General features: G+C 40.2%; 1 protein-coding gene across 1 annotated transcript in view; it reads left to right on the top strand.

The window, feature by feature from the left end:
• Positions 1-25,136, top strand: part of LOC127357020 (carbonic anhydrase-related protein 10-like) — a 102,824-nt gene that overhangs the window by 66,334 nt on the left and 11,354 nt on the right. Inside the window, exons 4-6 of the mRNA XM_051389175.1 lie at positions 17,214-17,399; positions 17,774-17,869; positions 18,150-18,222. Coding sequence (XP_051245135.1) covers positions 17,214-17,399; positions 17,774-17,869; positions 18,150-18,222 — 355 coding nt within the window. The remainder of the gene's footprint in view (positions 1-17,213; positions 17,400-17,773; positions 17,870-18,149; positions 18,223-25,136) is intronic.

Raw genomic sequence — 25,136 nt, forward strand, 5'->3', positions numbered from 1 at the left:
AAGTTGACATATTGCTTGTGGAAAGCAGCATAGTAGATTTGGATGATAGGAAACCTGGAAGTGGGACTTCCAAAATCCATATGCAGATGTCAACCTCCTTAACCAGCTAGTAACTTCCACATATGCACACAGAGGTTCAATTTCTAGTATGGTTACTGTAATACACAGGGCACTATCATGCTATTACAATTACACTGTATTCTCTCTAGAATTAATATGGTTCAGAATGACTTCCAGAACTAATGTGCCAACTTCCAAAATCAGTGTGTGGGGCTGCAGGTCCAGTGTGTACCATTAAGGAGGATCTATTAGAAGAAATGGAATAATATTCATTCAGGTATTTTTTCATTAGTGTATAATCACCTGAAAATAAGAATTGTTGTTTTTTTGTTAAGTTAGAAAGAGTCATTTTTATCTGCAGAGGGAGCAGGTCCTCTTCTGTGGAGTCCTCCATGTTGAACCACCATGTTTCTACAGTAGCATGGAACGTATAAACCAAACACTGGCTCTAGACAGGGCCCTAACCTTTTTTGCGAGTTTCGCAGCCACTGTAGTTTCTCCTACATGTTTTGTCTGTAACTTCAACATTAGATGTCACTTAATACTACACACTGCTCCTTTAAATTAGGTACGTCCATGTTTGGAAGTTGATTGGTATTGATTTTCAAAGTCAGCACACTTTGGATTTCGATTTCAAATTCCCAATACAGTATAAGGAGCTGCATGTTGTATTGTAAACCTCATTTGATTTGAAAGATTACATATTGGAACTGGGAGTGTGACTTCCAAAACCAGTATGCTGACTTCCATAGCTAAAAGGTTACACATTGAATTTGGAACTTCTATATTGGATTTGGAAGTTGACATATTAATTTGGGAAGTCAGTATAGATAAAGGTGAAAGAGCTGGAAGTGGCCTGCATAAATAATATGCAAACTTCCAAATCCAACAAAGAGTATACGTTCCACATCCAGTAAGTTACATTTGAAACTGGTAACTTCCAAAACCAGTAAGCGTAGTTAGACACTGAATCTGGAACTTTCATATCAAATTGGAAAGCTAACATATTGTTTTTTAAAGTCTGCATATTATATGTGGAAGATGAAAGTCTTGGACGTTTTAATTCTTCAATATTGGATATCTACCTTACAAATATACACACAGTGCCTCCAATACCTAAGTTTAAATATGGGTGACTTCCAAAAGCAATATTAATATTGTCCTTTTGGAACTCCCAAATTTATTAGATTAACTGAGAGAAATCTTGCCATCTGAAGATTTAAACTATACTTCCATGAAAAATTAGTTGGAATTAGGGTATGTAAATTTTGGGATTAATACGGTAATTGAACAGGATCAGATTTTGGCACTTGACTTCACAAATAGAACATATCCCGCTGCTGAACAAGAAGCAGTAAACATCTTTTTGAAGTGTGGATTAGCTTGGTAAGAGATGTTCAGCCCTGCAGCATTGTGTCTCTTTATCATGAGTGCCTAGCTGGGATCCCAGAGGGGGAGAGTGGTTGGAAATCACCGGCCTCCAGCAGCATTATACTGCAAAAGAGCCAGCAAAGCACAGCTTTCTACTCACCATCCTCTAGCGTGATAATTAAGCCCATAGTGTCGACAGAGGGATAGCCAGAGAGTTTGTCTCTAATAGATACCGACAGAGCAGAGTACTTAAATTAAAATCTCGGCCCTCACTGTGTGCTCATTGGGTTACATGCATTATGCAGTGGCCTATTACAGCCCAGGCCCAGGTGGGACCGATCACTTTTCCCCTTTAAATATTAGCATTTCATTTCGCTTACTGTTTCTCAGAGGAGCTGAAGCTCTTCCTAACCCATTTCTCTCTCCGTCCAAAAGGGTTTATCTGTGTCTTTCAAACTCTCCCTCCAACCTATTTCTCTCTGCCAATCATTAAAGTTTGTCTAATTTGTACCCAATTATGTCCATTTCTCTTTCCATCCTTTTTTCCTCATTATTATTCAGTCCTTTTCTATGTCAGTTCTTCTAATTCTCTTTTTCCCTGGTCACTACTACTGGATGTGTTTGACTGATTGTTGATTCTCTGTCAGTATCTCTCTCTCTTTCAGTGAATTCCTAGTGTAAGATGTTATGGTGTGTTTGAAGTATACACTGCCTATCTTCAGGTTATTTTTTCAATTAAAATGATAATCCGTGACATTCATAGACATAAACAGCGGTTCTACTCACCCCCATTAGTTGTCTGTACTTTAGCTTCATGTATTATGATGATTCATACCACAATAATAACATATGTAAACTTCAATTAATAGCCCAGGCTTTTTTCACTGAACTCAACCTGCCTCTATTTGGGACAGACCTTCAATTCCTTTTGCACAAAACTCTTGCTCAGCAAAGATGGGAAATAGTATAAAGTATTTTATTTAAACCAGTATGAATGTTATACTATAAATAGTATAAATATTATTATTACATATTATATCAAATCATTAATTTGATCATTTGATGCTTTGGTGCTCATGGTTCCCATAAAATTACGTGAAGGACTTAATTGTGGAGAATAACTGATCTAATGATGTGCAGCATGTTCATATTGACAAAAGTTTAAACATTTAAATATGTGTAGGTGATCTAAGCAGCTTAGAACTCTCTCAGGTGGGCGACACGGGACTTCTTTAAAATCCAGACCAGGCGTCTAATTGAGACCTGTGTTTGTTTGTCAAAACGTGTACACACTAAGCTAGTAAAGGGACCTGTGTCCTGCTTTTAATTGACATTTTACGGTATATGTATATCATGATGACACACTGTCCAGCTCTGTGGAGAGGGGCATCTTTCTATTATTGTATCTGAATCATTTAACACTGACTGCCCTAGTCATACATCTTCACTAATTGCAAATTCAACCCCTAAAGAAGCAAACTGAGCAAATTGCCTTATTCTTTTGAGTAATGACTTTTTCAGGGAAGTGCAAGTCAACCTTGATTCTCCCTGATTGTGTATTTCAGTGTCTTTCTCTCTGCCTCTCTGCTGTTTTTGTCTATATTTGCTTTCTGCCAATTTTTCCTGTTAAGCAAAACAGCAGCAGCTGCATGCCATTTGTTCATTTTCACTAACATACATATACTGACAGATTTTATGTTGTAAAATCAATTATCCATATGATGTGATTTTTAATGTATAACAACCCCCCTAAATGCGTATATTCTTCTGTGCATAATTAACCAATTTGCTTGAAATGTATAAAACAATGCTGGGTTCTTGATGGTAGAGGTAGACAAAAGCAGGCTTTTATGCACTTAATGCCTATATACTGCATGATATATAAAGCTGAAGCAGAGAACATGAAAATAAAATAATAAATAACGTTGTTCTTGTATTGCTGAGTAGAGCAAATTAGTCCTAGTATTATAAGTATGATAATGAAAAATGTCTTATCAGTTTTGTCATTCTAACATAACTCTTCCTCTTCGGCTGCTTAGCTGGACAACAAAGACCTAGGTTAGATTGAGGTTTTATGGTTCATATTTTCACTTTTACAAGAGAAAAGGCTTTTTCTGTATGAGGACTAACTGATGTAAACGTAATCCAATCTTGTTCCATAACTTCCCCTAATCAGAGCTAGCTAACTGGTAAAATACGGGACTGGCTTGCACATTGTGGGAGAACAGGTACTACACAGTGCATGTGCTATCATAAAGTGTTTTTATTTGTATGTTTATGTTTTATGTATTTTATGATTTTTGTCCTCATGAGTACCCTTACTTCTTATTGCATACCACAACCTCTGGGTGTGTCTAGGTAGCCTACACACCTCTAAACACCCGGTTAGCACTTAAATAGTTTTTCCAACAGCATTCTGCAAAGACCCGCCCTGCTCTGCCTTTGATTGGCTTATGTTCATTATCTTTGTTGGTTTCTGAGAAAACAGTGCTGAGAATGTCTTTGTTGTAATAGATAAAAAAACACCAGAATAATTGGGGTTAGGATTATGCTGAATTTGGGTATTGGCACCTTTTTTGGTCCAATTCAGGAACAGAGGAGCGGTTTGGCAAATCTCACTCACTCTCATCTTCATCTGCTTATCCGGGATCGGGTCGTGAGGGTAGCAAGTCCAGCAGAGGACCCGAAATTGATGCAGATCCCCCATCACACTCCAGCCCTGCCTCTAACACAGAGAGCGGGTTTATTGGTCTAGTTGGGTTCAGGAGTTCCCCAAAGTGTTCCTTCCACCGCCCAATTACCTCCTCAGTTGAGGTCAGCAGTGTCGCATCTCCGCTGTACATAGCTTGAATGGTTCCCCGCTTCCCCCTCCTGAGGTGTCGGACGGTTTTCCAGAAGCGCCTGGGTGCCGTCTGAAAGTCCTTCTCCATGACTTCTCCGAACTCCTCCCACACCTGCTGTTTTACTTCCCTCACAGCTGTGGTTGCAGTCCTTTGGGCGTGTCAGTACCCTGCAACTGCCTCAGGAGTCCCCTGGGATAACATATCCCGGAAGGCCTCCTTCTTCAGTCGGACGGCTTCCATGACCACCGGTGTCCACCACCGCGTTTGAGGGTTACCGCCCCTTGAGGCACCCAAGACCTTAAGACCACAGCTCACAGCCGCAGCTTCAGCAATAGAAGCTTTGAACACTAACCACTCTGGTTCGATGTCCCCCGTCTCCACAGAGAGTTGAAGGTCTCTCGGCCTGGGGCCTCCTCCAGACGTTCCCAGTTCACCCACACTACACGTTTGGGTTTACCAGGTCTGTCCAGTGGCTTCCCCCGCCACCTAACACAACTCACCACCAGATGGTGATCAGTTGACATGGTTCCCGGAGAGGCAAATCTATTTCTCGCAATCCCCCCAACTTTATGAAAGTACAATACTAAATCGCTGGACTGATGCTTTGATACATCCATGGTTCTGATGCTCCGGCTCAGAAAACATTGGAGAAACAAGAATGTATTCAGTTCAGCATTTCATCCACTGAAAGCTACAATGGCCGAGTATGCTGACAAAATAGCTGACCAAGCTGAAAGCTGTGCTCTTCCATATGAATAGCACTTCAGAACATTTAGAGATAAAAAGACAAACAATTAATGTTGCTCAATTTCACCTCTTTGTCGACTGGGTTTGAGGCCCCTCAGAGGTCCTCATTAGATTTCATGTCCAGCAACTTAACCACTCAGCCTTTACAGCTCTCCCTTTCTCTAGTTTCATCTTTGCCATTATCTATGCCATCTCCATCCTGCCTTTTGCTATTAGTCCCTTTTCCATTGACACCTCCTCTCCTTTTCATTTTCCCACAGTTCCTTCTTTCACCATCCCTGCATCTAATTATTTCATCAGTGTCACATTTTTCTCCCCCTCTTCCAATTCTGGGTTTCCTATTTTTTTCTCACAATTCTCTTCTTCATTCCTTCTTCTCTCTATCGACCCTCCTGTCCCTCAGCCTCTCCTCTCTCTCCATATATTTGATTCCATCACAGGCTTGGCAGAAAACAGACGAAGGCTTTGAAGATTTGCCTCTCGCTGGTTTGCTTTTCTAAGACCACACATCAAACAGCTTTAACCTGTTTGTACTCAATTACTTGGAGAGTGTTTGATTTGTTTTCCTCAATCCAGTGCAAGGAGCTCCCACATGCAATTGCCAGACCCCACCTGCTGTGCAGCAACCCCGTCATCTAATGCAGTTTTGTTAAAAGACGTGGAAATCCTTAGAGATCTTAGCTTCTCTGCTGCTCATCTGTAGGAACAGCTGCTCGTCCACTGTAACTTAAGATCATGCTATATTTTAGAAATATGTTGTAAAAAGAATACAGCTGTGTGTTTATTTTGCCCTCACAGTGATGTTTGCAGCTTTAATCAGCCTTTCCCTTATAGCTCAAGATGACTGCTATTAATACTATATAATTATTCATGTTGTCCTGATTTTCAGGTTTTAGACATTTTTAGGGCAAAAAGCTGATGGAGCAAGCGGGTTTTCTTGATGGAAAATATGATTTTGCTCTTCTCCCCACTGGCTTTGGATCGTTGATTGTTGATCTGATTGGTTCAAGTTTGCCCGTGATAGATGGTGATAGAAAGATGGGTCAACCAATTGCCTGCCGAGTATTTTTTGAAAGCGGCAAACAGTTTCCAATGACGACTTCACACCAACCATCTGGCACAGTCAGGTTGAACAGTTTTCTTGTGTTATATAATTCTCTCTTAAGCACAAACTAATAAGTCGATCAAAACTGTCGCACAAGATCGGCTGCCTTTTTACGAAAGAAACACATTTAATTTCAGACTTCAAACCTTATCTCCCCAGAAAAATCAGGAAAATTATTTGTTTTGTTGTAATTTCAATGTTAATCTCAAAGATGCATTTGTACCATCGACTCTTGTCTCATTACTGTCTGCAAACCATTCCTCTTTTGTTTAACTGTTCATATTACGACAGAAGAGGTTCAATAGAAGTGCATGGAAAGCTTCCTCCATTTTGGATTCTCAGACTCTGTTCAAATGGCTTGTTAGTGGTCAGTGGCGGGGATTTGCAAGTAAAAATGATCCAAAAGTTGAAATTTGCGACCACTTGTCTTTATACAGTGTCTAACATCGAACCGTTTCTTATATTATACAGCTGTGCAATAGCAGGGCTTTTACCGCTGTAGTAATATGAACGTTTTTTGGATCTCATGGCTGACACTTCAAGCTCTGTGGTGTTCTTCTTTTTACTCAAGGGTAAAAGTTTTTTGAATGGAGCTCGCCCTTAAATGTAACAGAACGGCTAACATTATATAACAATTTGGGGGAAAGCTAGGGGAGTCGATAGTGCCGATGATCAAAGCTCACAAACACACACTATGAACAGGGTTCATGAGATTAAAATGAGAAATGTATTGCATTGAGAAACGTTTTGCGCATTTAAGATAATTTACTTAATCCAACTTGAAACAAACGAGCATTCAAGTCTCATAAAAAAAGTAAAAAAGGTTTCGGATAAGAATGTGAAAATGGGATATTATAATTATACCTCTATATAGTACAGTTATAGAAAAGTGCTTTGCCTTTGTGCTAACCTGTTGTATGACGTAGAAGAGTGAAACAATCATTTTTAGATTCTAAATCCTTAGCCTCTTTTAAAATGATGTTGTACCTTTCTTTAAGGATTATTCTGTGAATAGATTCCAGGCTGGTGAGTAATGGTTTACCTTCATACTACCCCTGCAGTGGCATGCCACAATTAAACTGAGGCTGAGTGCTTTCTCCTCATTTATTATATACACACAGCGGTAATGAATATGTGAATGCAACAAATGTAATATAATATGCATGATGAATATGGTTGACGTGCGGGTAAAGGGCATTAATGGTTTATGTGTTGCCAGGGGCGTTGTGAAGAGCTGACAACATACAGCACTGGGGCCATATGAACAACAAGAAAAGCTATTTTAATCTGCACAAACAGAATCACTTTATTTGTCATGCACTGTGTATATAGAGGAGCTGTGTTACAGGACACAGCACAGCACAAGGACAACAACCCTACATTGAATGCAAACGGTAATTGAAGAAGACAGAGTAAACAAAGCATCACTCTAAAGGTACATTTAATCTACTATAGAAAAATATAGAAAGCCCATATCCTTTGCCACCTATAGAGTGCTGTCAGACCTGAATTTGGTTTTACAGCTGAAAGTTGTTAATCTTTAAGTTGTTTATTTTCTCTTTCTCTGGCCTCATCAGAACTACTAATGTGCTAATAAACCAAAGTTCTTCAGGTATTTAGTCTGTGTGATTAGCTCAGACCAGGGATATTGATATTCGCTGATTGCTGTCCTCACTCATCCAGGCGAGCCACCATTGTTTCCTGCTTCAGGCATGTTGAAAAGTCACATCTGCAGGCTCCAACAAACTGTCATGGCGATGACCATAATGCCAAACTCAAGGCTTCAAACAGTACTCCACAAACCAATGGGTGATGTGACAATAGGTTCACTCCTGGGGAGAACGCATTTTTGCCCCCTTCGTATCGTATGAAAGGCATTATTATTTTAGGTACTGCTGGCCGTGTGCGCACAGTACACTATCCTATGTAGGATATATATATATATACAAAGCTAGCAGTCAATGCAGAGAGAAATAATACTCATTACATCAAAAATGCATTATTTGTGATTCAAATCATCAGCTCCCACTGGTTCCCACATAACTGGAATCCTGCTTCTAAGCATTTTAGGTTACAGCTCTTTCCATGGTTACAGGTGTCATTCATCAATCGTGAATTTAGTGGAAAAGACAAGACTGTAAGAGTTAATACACATTGTCCTTGCCACTGTACTCTGCAGACTGATTCTCTTCAGTAAATCCAGTTGTCATTCCCAAACTCTGACTGTTTGAATTAGCTGTTCGCTCACTGTCATCCTGCTCTCCAATGCAGGGCAGACTGATCATTCACAAATCACTTAAAATACTGATCATTATTCAGGTTTATTCAGACTTGCTAGCTTCTTCCATCTTAAAAGTCACTAAAAAGATCATCTGATGAGTTTGTGTTTTCAACATTCTCCCTCAAATCAATTTAATCTGCTGCAGTGATTGAAATGTCTGGGTGCAGGGACTTTGATATGTAACTACTGTAGAATAACAGTCAGGGATAGTCAAAGGGGAAAAAGTCTGAGAAACCTGTCAAGCAGTCTCAGAGAAGACATGACTTACTATGGGGCTAACGTTTTATGAAAATAGCTGTATCAACTCTTTGATGGGATGGGAGATGACTGTAACTCGGGTGGATCTAAAAAAAAAATTCATGGAATTTAGTGGATTTCAATTTTATTTATTTCATGTTAAATCTTAAAAAAAAAATATTTCTTTCTTACTGGGAGCTTCCCAGTCAAACCACAGCTCCACTGGACCAGTTTTATCTCAGTCTGACTCTCCTGAACATTTTGCCTTTGTTTTATGTTTTGTTTTTTGTTTTTTTTCCCTGCATGTTAATTTTTATGTTAATGACAACATGCCACTGAGGGCTGCACTATGGGCTGATTTTTGTGTCAGCAGAAACTGAATTTGAATCATTTAGAACTGAATCTGAATTGCTCAACTTGAATAATTGCATTAAAAAACTGAATTTGAATTGCATAATTTGAATTTGTATTGTTCAACTTGAATAACTGTATTGAAAAACTGAATCTGAATAGCATAATTTGAATTGGAATTTATTAGTTTGAAACTGAATTTGAGCTTCACCAAAAATTCAACTTTTTATGTACTTTCAAATTCAGTTCTCTCAATTCAAATTCAGTTCTCTAAATTCAATTTCAGTTCTCCAAATTCAAATTCAGTTATCTCAATTCAATTTCAGTTCTCTAAATTCAAATTTTGCAATCTCAATTCAATTTCAAACCACAAGATTACACTTTTAAGGTCACAGACGGGTCAAGGTGTTCAGTAAGAGCAATCGAGTGCAGATGCACAGAGCTCCTTTTTGTTTTGACCATTTCCTGGACCTGTAGACATTGGCTAGCGAAAAACATGCTTAAGGGAGTCATATTATTCCCCTTTTCAGGTTCATACTTGTATTTTGTGGCTCTCCTACAATAGGTTTAGATGTTTTAATGTTCAAAAAACACATTATTTTACTCATACTGCCTATAGCTGAGCAGTTTTTTTCAGCCTCTGTCTGAAACAATCGGTTTTGGCTCCGGCCCCTCCCCTTCGTTGCTGGCAGGTAGCTCCTCAGTGCTACTGAGTTTAGCTGCATTTCTACCGTCAATATTAATTCAATAACTGCTTCTAAAAAAAAAAAAAAAAAAACTTCACCACCGGACATGTTAGAGCGGGAGTCTGACCTGAAATCACGGAGAAATGAACAACATCAACAATCAGGATTACAGCTTTCTGTGACGTTTTCCTCAGGTAAATACTGCTATATATATCTGTTGATATATATATATATATATATATATATATATATATATATATATATATATATTAACCTCTATCTATCACATAATGTTAGTGTTTATACCTTAATTATGAGGACCCACAGTGTTTTATGCTTGTCTTTCCAGGTACAGCAGTGAGCAGTGACCTACAGTCTACACAGCCCAGTGAAGTTAAACATATTATATATTACATAATATTAACAACATTAGTCAAGCAGTTGTTTCTAGTGAAGAAACAGCCAGTAAATGTACCAAAGTAATCAGAGTAATAGTATGATGATTACTGTAACCTCCCATCTGTTATCTTTATACACATTAGTTTACTGAGACCATGGAAACTTACCATAAGGCAGTAACCTCCCTGGAATACTTTTTCCTGTACAACATGTCGACATAACTGAAGGAATTACTCATCTAATAAAGTAACTTATTTATGTGGTTTAAAAACTGCTAAGTAACCAACTGTAAACTGTGTTGTATCCATATTTCATAGTCGATGTTTGAAAGTATTTTACAAAAATGTGAAAAGCTGCAATTATGTTTTACGTTTTATTTTATATATTATGATATAATTTATCTTCCAACATAATAAAGTTTGAATGTGAGACAGTAATGTATTGTGTTGCTTACAGTCATTAATACAGGTTTAAGTTCCACATTTTCATATTGATAGATGCTTACCAGATCTTGTACATCCAGGAAATCTTCATAAAACCTCTGTGAAATAACATGTTATTTATATAAAACCACACTTATTACTGAATTTAAAAATGACCAAAACTCTTCTTGAAAGTAAAACACTTTATTTATATATTTCATTCATATTCCAGTTACACATGTTGTAAGTAACAAAGCTATAACTTTTATGTAAACTGTGCAGATCATGTTCTCCATCAAGGTTTATGGTTTCTAGTATACTGAAGTGTGAGCTGGTAATGGAGCTCTGCAGTCAGTGTTGGATACCCAGACTGTCCTGATGCTGCAGCTGTCTCTGTCCTCTGATGGGTCCAGGAACACCTGAGCTCCATCAGGTCACCTGTAAGACATGGAGGATTCAGTGTTACTTGTAAGACAGCACATAATATACAGTATAATATAATAAATTGTAATATAATACAGTATAATATAATACAGTATAATATAATACAAGTACAACAGCTCATTGTGGCTCAAAGTAGTCCTAAGCTATAAACTAAAATAATAAAGCAGTGTCTCTGGTGGTTCCTTGTTGCAGTTAACTGTAGTGATGTGTTGTTGAAACAGTCTGAGGTTACCAACACAATGTCTATCTAATGGCAGCAGATACACACACACAACACAAAAGGACATTTACTGACTGTAACTGATGTTGGAACAAGTTCCTGGTGCAATAACAGACATTTAACAGTGAGCCTCAGTGTTTATAATACAATAGGAGATGATATGAGTATAGGATGTTACACTGGACCTACACTTATATCGTCAGTAATAGCAGAACTTCAGTAACGCTAAATAAATGGATCAGAAAACTTTTATTAGTCACGGTTTGAAAGCCTAGTGAGCAACCCCAGCTGCTCGGTGCTAATCAACGTTACACAATAATACTAAACTAATGAATCCCTGCAGTTTGACTGTTTCTCTCTCACTGTAGCTCTATTGTTAACTCCGGTGCACGTGGATCAAGTTAATTTACACACCGTAACACACACACACACACACACACACACCTGAAAGAAGCAGCAGAACAACAAAGCTAACGCTAGCTGAGGTAACGTAACGCAAATTACCTACCATATTTTGCCAAACGCAGAGGTCATGTGATAATATTAGTCCCGTGCGAATCGGCATCTCTGTGATTTGGGGTCGTTTTTTGTTTTTTTTTAAGGTTTTTTGTGTTTTCCGCGCCTTTTTTCTGCCTTTTCCCGGTTGAGAATTACGGAGGCTGCGTTGGCAATTCTAAATGAAAGTTTTGACAGCATGTTGATGTTTGTGGGCATGCTGGGAAAACAGCAGATGGACACTGATGTGAGAAAGATGTTCGAGCCGTTCGGCAGCATAGTGCACGGTGCTCCGTGGGCCCGACGGTACCAGCGAAGGTAACGTCAGATCAGTAACTGTTACGCAGAGGTTACGCAGAGCCTTGACATCATACCCAGGGGATAATGTCAGTAAATTCGAGTTGAAACACAGACTTTGTTTATCCCGTGCGAATGCGCCGCACGAAACACAGACGTGGTGGGGTAATTACTAAATCACATGAGGTCCCCAGGTAATACTCGTCCCGTGCGAATAGGGCTTTACTCCCCGTATTTTGTTAGCTTCTAAAGAGGCTTTACCCCCAGCACGAAGCTTGGTAATTCATGGCATAAACTTTGTGAATCTCTATAAAAAATAGCAGCAGGGGAGAATATGGAGACATCTACACCAGCTACCAGCTGGCTTAATAAATTAACTTGTAGCTAACAACGGTTAGCATGTGCTAGCGTTACACGAACAATGAAAAACAGCATCAATTCTTAAAAATACTTTGTTTCTTCCTCTGCCGTCTCTCCACAGACAGTTGGTACAATCCCTCTTTCAGTCTTTCAGCCAGTCCAGTGTTGTACTGATGGAGGTTGTGAAAACAGTCCGAACGAAGTGGTTCAGACATGAAACCAAAATAAAAAAATAAAATAAATACAATTATGAACCTGAAAAGGGGAATAAATAAATAAATAATAATAATAAATAATATCCTTTAAGCATGTTTTTCGCTAGCCAATGTCTACAGGTCCAGGAAATGGTCAAAACAAAAAGGAGCTCTGTGAATCTGCACTCGATTGCTCTTACTGAACACCTTGACCCGTCTGTGACCTTAATAGTGTAATCTTGTGGTTTGAAATTGAATTGAGATCACAAAATTTGAATTTAGAGAACTGAAATTGAATTTAGAGAACTGAATTTGAAAGTACATAAAAAGTTGAATTTTTGGTGAAGCTCAAATTCAGTTTCAAACTAATAAATTCCAATTCAAATTATGCTATTCAGATTCAGTTTTTCAATACAGTTATTCAAGTTGAGCAATTCAGATTCAGTTCTAAATGATTCAAATTCAGTTTCTGCTGACACAAAAATCAGCCCATGGACTGGCTGCGTGTGAGGTAGGATTGCGTACTAAGGCCTTCAAGAAGATCTTCGAAGAACCTTAATAGGTTAATTGGGACATACATATAACATATTAATCAAATTAAATATCTTATGAACTAACACAAAAAAACACTATGACCAGCCATGAAAGCACTCTGTGTGGTTCTTTTGTCCTGCCTACATACATTGCCTTATGCTCTGGTTGACTTTAGCATAACATTAATATCCAGAGCGAACAAGTGAAGCAGAAATGTCCTCTTGTTCCATAATTAGGCTGAAACCGTCTCCATGAAAGTATCTAAATATATAAAAAGAGGTTGCAGCTACCCTGTCACACATCACATCCTACTTTTTCCATTCTGCATTTTGTCAGAAGACAAAGCTGCAATAGTTTTATAAGTGGGCCATGGTGCCTGGAGGCTATGGGATTACCCATGTTAAAAATAAAGAAGGGGATCACAGCCCTTCATGTAGCATATGTTACACTTAGAAATATAAACCATGAACAATAATAAAAGCAACACCCACATGGTTACAGATCGGAAGCTTGTTACAGTCACATTAAAAGGAAACTCGTATGTGAAATTTTCTGAAATCATAAAAAGTAGTTTCTTGAATTTTTAGTGCATGTGTGTGAATTTTTCCAAATATGACAGTAAAGATGATGCTTATGATGCCACTCTAGAGGCTCTTTGAGGCTGAACTCCTGCGATTTCTATTCTGAAATATATATTTTAATGACATTTTTTTGTTATGTGTGTGCGTGTATATACATTTCAGTTGTTATTCTCACATAAAGCATACATTATTGCAAAAATGATCAATGAATAATGAAAAAAACGCTGCCTATGGCCCCTGTGTGCCAACGGATGTACTTTTCTCGGCATATCAGCTGTGTGCGATATGGTAAGCTTTTCATGGTGGCCCCTGATTGGTTGACACTGCATGCTGAAAATAACTGGGTTACACCCAAGGAAAATTGGCAGATTTGGCGATTTTCTGCCCAGTTGCTGTGGCCGCAGGGTGGATTGTGTCAGTACAAAAATTTGGGTTATTACAAAATGTCCGCCTGGTTTGTCATAGTGTGGGTAATTTTTCTCATTTATTTTCTATATTCTAACTGTAGTTGCACCACAGAGGCCGCCAGTTTCTAGCTGGTCACACCAGCAAGCAGGAACAACTATGGCTAATACAAATAAATAATTTGAAAATAATATTGATCCACTCCAAACGGCCTGTAAGTCGTAGGCTACTGTTCTGAACCAGGTTGACGGCTCTGGTCCAGGTCTTCCCAACGGTATTGACCCGGATTTTGCTCAACTAAGCCCAACATGCCTCTCTGCATCTTGTCCCGACCGGCATACATAAATTAAAAAAAACAACTAATTGTGACAGTTCAAGTGCACCGCATTAGGAGATTCATTTTATCCAAAGCCTAAGTGGTAAAAAATTCATGTAGCCTGTTCACGGCCTGGATATTACTATGTTAGATTTTATTCCAGTTCATGACAGGGCTTCGCTTCCACAATTTCCCATAAATACTGAGATATCTATATTTCTGAACACACACACTTCATTAAAATAATAATAAAATAATATATTTTTTAGTTGTTGTTGACATTCTTAATCTTAATTCTAAAACAAATATAGGGTAAAACTTTTTGTGGCTGCAGTATTTGCAGTCTAAATTCAATTCAATTAAATGTTTGTTTGTTTTGTTTTTTTTACCAAGGATTCATTATTATCTTTAGTAAATAATGCACTGCTGGGACTCACTTTGGCTGTAGCCCAACCTTGTGGAAAAGTCGCACTGTGTGTATGTATATGTACAGGTGTATATATGCCAATGTGCATCTGTACATGTATTGTAATATATTTAACTAGAAAATTCCTAAAGAAATTTTGAGTGTGCCTGGCTCTGGCCCGTATATTTATACCATGTCTTCCTCTCTAGCACGCTAGCTAGCTAGCACTAGCATATTAATACCTTGTTATTCACTTCAGCTAGCTAGCTAGCTAGTGCTAGCTTATTAATACCTTAAATACTCCTCTCTAGCTAGCTATGTGTGCGTGCATGTGTGTGTGGGAGGCAGGCTTTGGTGGTCGTGGCAACCAGAGGAGGCCACAGCAGCTGCAGGCTTTCTCTTTGTCTCTGACTCCTGAGGGACACAGAAAATCTTAAAATCAACTCCCTCGAACCATTGGCCAGGAACGACCGAAATGAAAACCGAATAGACTGTGAGGATCGTCATCTTGTTGACCATAGGACTGCTGAGTTTCAGTGGCTAAAGTTAAAAAATGGGACCTCGGGAGATTGAGAAAGAAATGGTGCAACAAGCTCCTTTCAAAATTTCTCCTTTACAATTAACATGGGAGTAGATGGGGCCGTGAGAGGGTGTTGCTGACGTATCAGTGCATTTCCCGCCAAAACTATTAGTCTGACAGCTTCAGCAGTGGTATCACTGCTACCCCAACGAATTGACCTACATTTCAATTCAATTCAATTCAGTTTTATTTGTATAGCGCCAATTCATAACAGAAGTTATCTCAGGACACTTTTCAAATAGAATAGGTCTAGACCGAACTCTTTAAAACATTAATTACAGAGACCCAACAGTACCACCATGAGCAAGCACTTGGAGACAAGGGCAAGGAAAAACTGCCTGTTAAAAGGCAGAAACCTAGGACAGATCCTTCGGCTCTAGGTGGGTGGTCGTCTGCCTCAACCAGTTGGGGTGAGAGAGGGAGAGAGAGAGAGACGGACAGAGAGAGAGAGAGAAAAAAGACAGACAGACGACAGACAGGTGCACAGCAACAACAGTATTGGCAATGGCAATCTATCAGGACCATGGCAGGAGGCTCCACCAGGATCGATAAGAACCTGCGAGACGAGAAAGCACAAGAACTCCGGGGAAGAAGTGAAGTTAGTAACATGCATTAATGGAACATGAATGAGTGCAGAAAGAGAGAGGAAGGGAGAAGCTCAGTGCACCATGGGAAATCCCCCAATAGTCTAGGCCTATAGCAGCATAACTAAAGGATGGTTCAGGGCTCACCTGATCCAGCCCTAACTATAAGCTTTATCAAAAAGGAATGTCTTAAGCCTACTACTACTCTACTACTCTTGAATGTGGTGAGGGTGTCTGCCTCCCGAACCACAACTGGAAGCTGGTTCCACAGGAGAGGAGCTTGGCTCCTGTTCTACTTTTTAGAGACTATAGGAACCACAAGTATCCCAGCATTCAGAGAACGTTTAAACCAAAGAGCAGTGTTATAGGTGAGGGGAGGATTTTAAATTTATTCTACATTTTACAGGAGCGTGCGGAAGCTAGTACAGGAGTGTGTCTAATTCTAGTTCCTGTGTACTCCTCTAAATTGGAGCGTTTTAATGGACTTTTGGGGCAACCGATAATGAAGGAGTAAGCCTAATAAAAATGCATGGACTTTTCTGCTCTGGGATAGTATTTTTTTTTTTTTTTTTTTTTTAAAAAGGAAAGGGGGGGTTGTGGGGGTTTTTTTTTTTGGGGGGTTTTGTGGGTAAAGTTAAAGAATGTGACCTCGGGAGATTGAGAAAGAAATGGTGCAACAAGCTCCTTTCAAAATTACTTCTCTCCAATTAACATGGGATTAGATGGGGCCGTAAAACAGTGTTGCTGGCGCATCAGTGCATTTCCCGCCAAAACTATTAGTCTGACAGCTTCAGCAGCGCTAACACTGCGACCCCAACAGATTTACCTACGTTTCTATCTATGAATTATTTCGGTAGAGTTACATTTGTGGCCTTGAGAGCAGTTTACAAATTTATTTTTCGACAAATTTTTCTCTCTGTCTACACTGTAGTGATAAAGTCACGCACTGTGAGAATCCTACCAATACACACCCATTCATTTTTCTGGCCTGGTTTTTGGCGATTTATTTATTAACTGTTTGGTGAAACGGTTAGAATGTTCATTTATAATGCATATATACATATTACCTTAGTAAATAGACTAAGAAATGTTACACTATGTCAACACAATATTTTAGTTGTTTGTAATTTCTCCTCCATAATGAATGCAAATGGTGATTGAAAAACCCCAAACCAATAGAATTTGGGCACAAAAGAAACCCCCAAACATACCAGATGGTAGAAATAAGGCATTTAGAATAGCAGTGAGATTACAGCCAGTGTCTAATGCCCATCCCTTCCTGTCTGTTTCTCTAGATGGGAGGAACTATGTACAACACGGGGAAGCACGTGTCCCTGCGGCCGGACAAAGCCCACCTGGTAAACATCTCGGGGGGCCCGCTGGGTTACAGCTACAGGCTGGAGGAGGTCCGTCTCCATTTTGGCAGCGAGGACTCCCAGGGTTCAGAGCACCTCCTCAATGGACAGGGCTTTCCCGGAGAGGTAAGAGACGAGACAGAGACGACACATGCTGGGTTAAACACAGACAGGCACACAAACAAAAAGAAACAGAGAAACACAAACACATCTACACAGACAGCAGAGCAGTGAATACTAACAGGGATTCCCTGAGCTTCTCTGTCTTTGAGTAATTTATTTTTCATGTACCAAGTCTGCGTGGGCTTAACAGACACATGTGCACAGGCAGACCTCTGTGCTCTGGTCATATGAAGGACGGAGGCCGGGTTGCACATTGTCTTTTTTGTTTTGAAAATGAAATCACAACACTTTACATTTAAACATTAATCAGAAATCAAACTCATATTCATTAGTTGTTGTCTTGCTGGACGCCCTGTGTCACTGTGCCTCTCTTTCAGGTCCAGCTCATCCATTACAACCAGGATCTGTACGCCAACTACACCGAGGCAGCTAAGAGCCCTCATGGCATCGCTGTGGTCTCCATCTTCATAAAGGTCAGTGTGTCCCTCTGGGTGTACAATGAAGGTCCAATTAGAAAGTACATCTGTGAAAGATCGGTTGCTACTCATATCAGATGGGAGATTTAAAACACAGGCTCTCAGCTGTGGATTATGGTCATTACACTAATGTAAGGATGGCAGTGCAGGAAAGTAAAGTTCACTGTTTTAGTCCTCACTGCTACTTGCTACGTGTGAATGTGTGTGTGTGTGCGTGTGTGTTGTACTGTGGTTTGTGATGAATATTTTATCCCCCTCTCTTTTTGTCATCTCTCAGCTCTCTGAAAACTCCAACTCCTTCCTCAACCGCATGCTCAATAGAGACACCATCACCAGAATCAACTACAGACGTAAGACACAAAAACACACTCTCTCTCTCTCTCTCTCTCTCTCTCTCTCTCTCTTTACACACACTCTCTTTCTCACACATACTCACACACACACACACACACACACACACACACACACACACACACTGTTTCCTGCTGTGTTCTTTTTTTCCTTAGACAAGCTAATTCTGCCATGAACATCTACAGAGCTGTATTTTGTTCTTTGTATAAAATGATCCATTTAAACACTACATAATGAGTTGATTATAGAACTCATCAAAAAACCTGACACTGTCAAACAAACTCTAAATATAGGCTGTAACATCTCCCCCTTTTTAAAAAAATTTTAATAAAAAATTTTTTTTTTTTTTTGGCGTTTTTTTTTTAAAATATTTTTTCAATAAATAAATTTTTCTTTTTTTCTCAAAATTACTTTGAAATAGTAGAAACAAAAACCATTTTTGTACTTAAGTTACGTAATCCATTTTATTACAAAAAATGAAACAAATCTAAATACTAGGGATGTAACAATCAAGTCATCATCAAATTCATGATACTGGGTTGATGATATGATTTTATGGTTTTTTAGTATAAGGTGCAATATTTACAAAGTTTGAAGAAGTCCAAAGGTTTCTCTGACATGCTTGGAACTGGAGAGTGAGGCGAGAAGGTTGCAATGTGCAGCTTCTTCGCTAGATGCCACCAAATCCTACACACTGGACCTTTAAAACTGTCACATTTGAATGACGTAAAATAAAATGAAATCAATTAGTCCTTAATTTACTACAGTCTAATTACAGATTATACTACAGTCTAATTACAGATTATTTGAAATTGGGCTTGATTATAATTACAGCACTTATTTTTTACAATTTGAATTTTTAAGATACTACCCGACCCTGTCCGTGCATCAGTTTTCTAAATGCTCCTCTTGTGGTTTGAATTCTGTTGCAAAAACTGCATTATCACCTCCATCAATGGAGGTTATGTCTCCAGTACCAAACGGTTGTTTGTTTGCACAGATATTTTAAATAATTAGAATTTTATCAAAATTTGGTGTAAAGTTAGATCGTGAGCCAGTGATCAGTTGAATCTTATTTGGAGTTGTTAATGAGAGTTTGGATACTGGAATTTCACAAAGGATTCATTCACAGAGAGTGTCTTCATTATATGCAAGTAAAGTTTCTTTGAATGCTGTTACCTAATATGACACACAGGAATGGAACATGAATGGAAGGGGGTGCTGTGCTGATTAATAAATATACTCTCATTCATCACAGTGGAGCACGACAACAATGTCTCAACTAATAGGTAAAGCTTTTTCAGGAAATCAGAGCGGCACAGTGTGTACACACAGCACGGCATATCTGCAGATGGTGTGCTTTTTCTTTTCAGTTAATTAGTAAGGTGATGATTGAAACAAATTAAAAATAGTCTGGTGAAGATGTTTATATGGTCACATTAATCAATTCTCGTAATAATTCTACCGTATTTCATGTTGCAAATGGTTACACCACATCTTAAAGTGTGACACCAGCATTCGCTTGGTAATGTATTTCCAGAATAAAACATGAACTAGTTGGAAAGAAGGCTGTGACGCACAGGATTGATGAGCTCCCCTAATCTGATGTCTCACACATAAACAGCAGAATGCTGAGTTATAATGGAGCTGGTCTGGTGTGTGTGCTTATTTTGTAGCGGCGTGGTGTTGTCTGCATTTGATTTAATCAAGATAAACACAGTGGACGTTCTCCAGTCAGTGGCTGCAGATTTATCAAAATGTCCGTCCTGCTGCCTATAGATGGCTGCAGGGATTTAATGAAGTGAAGTATAAAGCTGCTGTGGACAACAGATACTGTAGGAATCACTCATAGTCATTTATAAATCAATGCAGGCTGATGTATCTATGTTCCTGCTTCAACCACAATAAATAATGCTGATTTAAATGCATCCCCAGGCTAGGGAGTGATTAAATAAATTAGTGTATTTACATTTTAAATATTATTACGTTTTTGCACATTTTGCTGCAAGTATTTAGTTTCCTCTTGTTGACAAAATCCCCAAAGAGGCAGCATAGTGACTTTGAGAGCCCATTTCCATCAAAATACCAACAGCTCGCTTTGCACTGCCTAATTTGAATTAAGCTCCCACCTGTGCACAGTGCACTCTGCACCAAAATCCCACCCAGACGGAGTAGGGTCCAGCTGCGGCCTTGCAGATGCTACAAGCCACACCTCCTTCAAAACATGCCCACGTGTGCACAAAGTTACAGTGGCTGAAGAAGATAAGATAAGATAATTCCTTTATTTATCCCCCTAAGGAGAAATTAATTTTGACACAGCAGCAATAAGGCAAAGCAGCGCAAAATCACAGTAAATATTATTAATATTAGAAGATATAAAAACTATAAATTAAAGTATATACACTAAAACTAAAACTACTAAACTACAAAAGGTTTGCACGTTGTAGGTAGGAGTTCTAAACCAGACTTTATCTGCTGAGGTTTGAGGAACTGGGAGCTGTTGCGTTGTGGAGTCTGATGGCTGATGGTACAAATGAGCCTCCAAACCCCTTTGAGGCTCAGGGCTGGGTCAGTCTGTGGCTGAAGATGTTCCTGAGCTGCCTGAGCTCAGTGTAAAGAGGATGACAGGGGTTGTCCATGATGGCTTTCAGCTTCCCTCTCATCCTCTTCTCCGTCACAGCCTCCAAACTGTCCAGCTCCATCCCCACCACCGAGCTGGCCTTCCTCACCGGCTTTCTAACCTTATTGGCAGCCCCAGTGCCGATGCCTACCCCCCAACAGACCACTGCAAAGAAGAGGACACTGGCCACAACAGACTGGTAGAACATCTGTAGTAGCCGAGTGCACACGTTGAATGACCTGAGCCTCCTCAGAAAGAACAGTCAGCTCTGTCCTTTCCTGTAGAGGGCCAGTCCAGTTTATTGTTGAGTGTCACCCCCAGGAACTTGTAGGTGTCCACCATCTCTACCTTCTCCCCCCTAATCTCAACTGGGGAGGGGGTCCTCCTGCCCCGCCGGAAGTCCACCAATTCAATTTAATTCAATTCAATTTTACTTGTATAGCGCAAATTCATAACAGAAGTTATCTCAGGACACTTTTCAAATAGAGCAGGTCTAGACCAAACTCTTTAAAACATTATTTACAGAGACCCAACCACCACCGTGAGCAAGCACTAGGCGACAAGGACAAGGAAAAACTGTCTGTTAAAAGGCAGAAACCTAGGACAGATCCTTCGGCTCTAGGTGGGTGGTCATCTGCCTCGACCAGTTGGGGTGAGAGAGAGAGAGAGACAGACAGACAGACAGACAGACAGACAGGTGCACAGCAACAACAGTATTGGCAATGGCAATCTAGCAGGACCATGGCAGGAGGCTCCACCAGGATTGCTAAGAACCTGCGAGACACCACCAGCTCTTTAGTTTTTCCTGTGTTGAGCTGTAGGTGGTTCCTGTCGCACCATCCAATGAAGCTCTCAATCAGGTCTCTGTACTCTTCCTCCCTATCATCTGTGATACAGCTGACATTGTAGGAGTCATCGGAGAACTTCTGTAGGTGGCACGCTCCAGAGTTGAAGCAGAAGTCAGAGGTGTAGAGTGTGAACAGGAACGGTGATAGTACAGTTCCTTGGGGTGTACCAGTGCTGCTGGTTACTACATCTGACAAGCAGCTGTGCAGTCTGACATATTGTGGTCTGTCAGTGAGGTAGTCAGTGATCCAGGCCACGAGGTCCTGATCCACCTGCATCACAGAGCTTTTCTGCCAGCTGGAGAGGTTTGATGGTGTCGAAGGCACTGGAAAGGTCGAAGAACATGATCCTCACGTTGATTTGTGACTTCTCCAGGTGGGTATAAGCTCTGTGAAGCAGGTAGTTGATGGCATCATCCACACCGATGTAGGCCTGGTACGCAAACTGCAGAGGATCCAGGCAGTCGTGTACCAGGGGTCTGTCTGGTTCGGTGTGTCCCGTGCCGTCGTCAGTCGGTGTCGGCGTTCATTTTGGCCGATTCGACATGTAGAATCGGCCATTGGCCGTCGGCCTTAATGACCAATCTGATTGGTGGAGTGCTAGCCCTTGACAAGCGAATCAGTGAGTGCACGAGAAAACCGGAAATGACGATGGTAAACATACTACGCCAACACCAGTATCTTGCTATTATTAGCCATCGTATTTTCCGTTCAGCGAGTAATGACAATAACGATCCTTCTTGACTACTATCAACACTCTCTGATGAAAACAATGACTGACAACAGCGTGCTCTGTGTTTACTAGGTCTAGAGTGATCCGTCAATTCCGGTTTTCATTTTTTGGGCGACAACACAGATTAACGCCGCCTGCTGTTATGGGGACATATTATGCCTCGCGCATGTGCAGAACGTATGCTCCAGTCGGCGTCTGTTTGGTGTGTTCAGAGGCACTTTTTTGACCGACTCGGGGAGACGGGAGCCGACTGATCAGTCTGACTGCTTTTCTGCCGACGGTCGGCCGTCGGGTTGGTGTGTGCTGGCATTAAGGCTACAGCCCTGAAGTCTTTGAGAGCGTTGGGTCTTCCTTTTTTGGGAACAGGAACTAAGCAGGAAGTCTTCCAGATCTTTGGCACCTTCTTCAACCTCAGGGAGAGGTCAAACAGATGCTGGAACACTCCTGCCGGTTGCTCAGCACACACCTTAAGGACTCTCGGGTTGACGTCGTCTGGACCACTGCTGCACAGTCCTGGTGATGGACTGTTTCCTCCTAACAGCAGGCCTGTATTTAGGATTGAGATGTATCAGGCAGTGGTCAGATTTGCAGAGAGGGGGGAGGGCTGTGGTGCTGTATGCCTCCTTTACATTGGCATACAGCAGATCTAAGGTCTTTTCCCCTCTGGTGTTACAGGTGACATGGTTAAAATCTCCATTTATGATGATGATGGGATGGCGTGTCTGCAGGTCTGCAATGGTGGAGTGGATGATGTCACAGGCGTGCGCCGCTACTGCCGATGGAGGAATGTAAACAGTGACGACGATAGTGGCCGTAAACTCACGGGGCAGATAGTATGGCCTTAACCCTATGGCCAGCAGTTCAATGTCAGGCGTGCAGATTTCTGCCTTCTTGACAACATGTCCAGGGTTACACCATTTAGAGTTCACAAAGACAGCGAGCCCTCCTCCAGACTCTGTTTCTTCCTGTCTGCCCGAACTAGTGAAAAGCCAGCTAGTTCCACTAAACGGTCTGGTGTAATGTCATTCAGCCATGTCTCCGTCAGAAAATAATATGCTGCACTCGCGATCCTCTGGCTGCCCGTTGACCAGGGCCAAGAGCTCGTCCGTCTTGTTGTTCACCGAGCGTTTACACATTGTTTATATTTAAAAAAACTAAAAAAAAAAAAATTAACTTCCACACTGGGTTTTTACAACATAAACTTTTTTTTAAAAAAAAAAAAAAATATAATATTTTAAAAGAAAAAAAAAAGGGGGGGGGGGGGGGTTGTTGGGTAAAGCTGCCACTCTCTGCGGCGCTTCTAGACAGACCATAGCAGATCAAAAATAAACTGAAAATGTTATCACAGGTAGCAATTTTAGCAACTATTAAAGGACCAGTGTGTAGAACTAGTAGCATCTAGCGGTTTATTAATTTATTAATTCATGAATGCAAACTAAAGGTTACTAAAGGTAAAGGTAAAAAATAAAAGTAGGTATTTTAACTATTAAGCAGAAATAATGAGGATAAACTGTGAATTGTATTTGCCTAACTGCTAAAAAAGAAAGGTTTTAAATACATTTTATAGAATTAATAATTTAATACCTTTTGCACATTTCACATCATGAGAGGACCCGTCATGTGCTGAATGGGCCTGACCCAAACATTTCCTATTTCTTACCATCTCACTACCAACTCATGCCTAAACCTAATCATCAGCCAATCAGAGGCAGAGTAGGGCAGGTCTTTGTAAACGTGTACATTTAATGTAGGCCTAAAACACTATTTAGTTCTCTCATTTCTGAATCTCACATTAGCCTATAGTTTGGTATGTTGAGATAAATGTAATTACATTTTACCAGCTCACAAACCGTTTCATTTCCTTCATGTTCGTGCTTTACCTTTGTGCTGCAACTGGATGTATTTGCATATGGCAAAGCTGCCTTAAAGGTCAGGAAAATACCTGGACCAGAAAAACAGTTGACTGGTTGTTGCACCGACACACAAAAATTCAGACCTAAGAGTCTGCAGAACTTGCTAGCAACCCTGTGAGGCCAGTGATTTTAGACTAAATGCTAACATGTTCACAATGACAATGCTAACATGCTTTCAGGGTGTTTGAATATTCATCCCATGTTTGCATGGGTTTCGTCCGGGTGCTCCAGTTTCCCCCACCATCAAAACATGTATGTCAGGCATTTTAGTGACCATGGCACTAGCTCATATCCACACGTTGCCCACTGCTCCTAGTGCTTAGGTTGGGAAGATGGAAATTAATTTCCCTATCATCAAGTGTATGATGACTGATGACGCCTGACTGATATTTATGGATATTTCATATTATATTCAGTGCATGCTAGCACGCTGCCAGCATGGCTAAAACCTTTGCAGTTTAAAAGTTGACACACTAATCTTGGAGACAGTTCATTCCTGATAATGGGAGATCTAGTTTACGCTCTGCTCTACACTCTGCTCTACATACTGTTACACAACAACAACAACACACACACACACACACACACACACACACGTTTTCTGGCATTCCTTCAGCAAGAATGCATTCTTAATTTCATACAAATCAGTGCTACATTGCCAAAATCTGTTTTCCAACATCGTTGTGAAGATGTACGGCCCTCTGGAGAATTCCTCCCAGTTAATGGGGCTAAACATAGCAGAACTACACACACAGACACACACACACACACACACACACACACACACACACACACACATAGA

Source organism: Dicentrarchus labrax, unplaced genomic scaffold (genome assembly GCF_905237075.1).
Source record: "Dicentrarchus labrax unplaced genomic scaffold, dlabrax2021, whole genome shotgun sequence".
Lineage (NCBI taxonomy): Eukaryota > Metazoa > Chordata > Actinopteri > Moronidae > Dicentrarchus > Dicentrarchus labrax.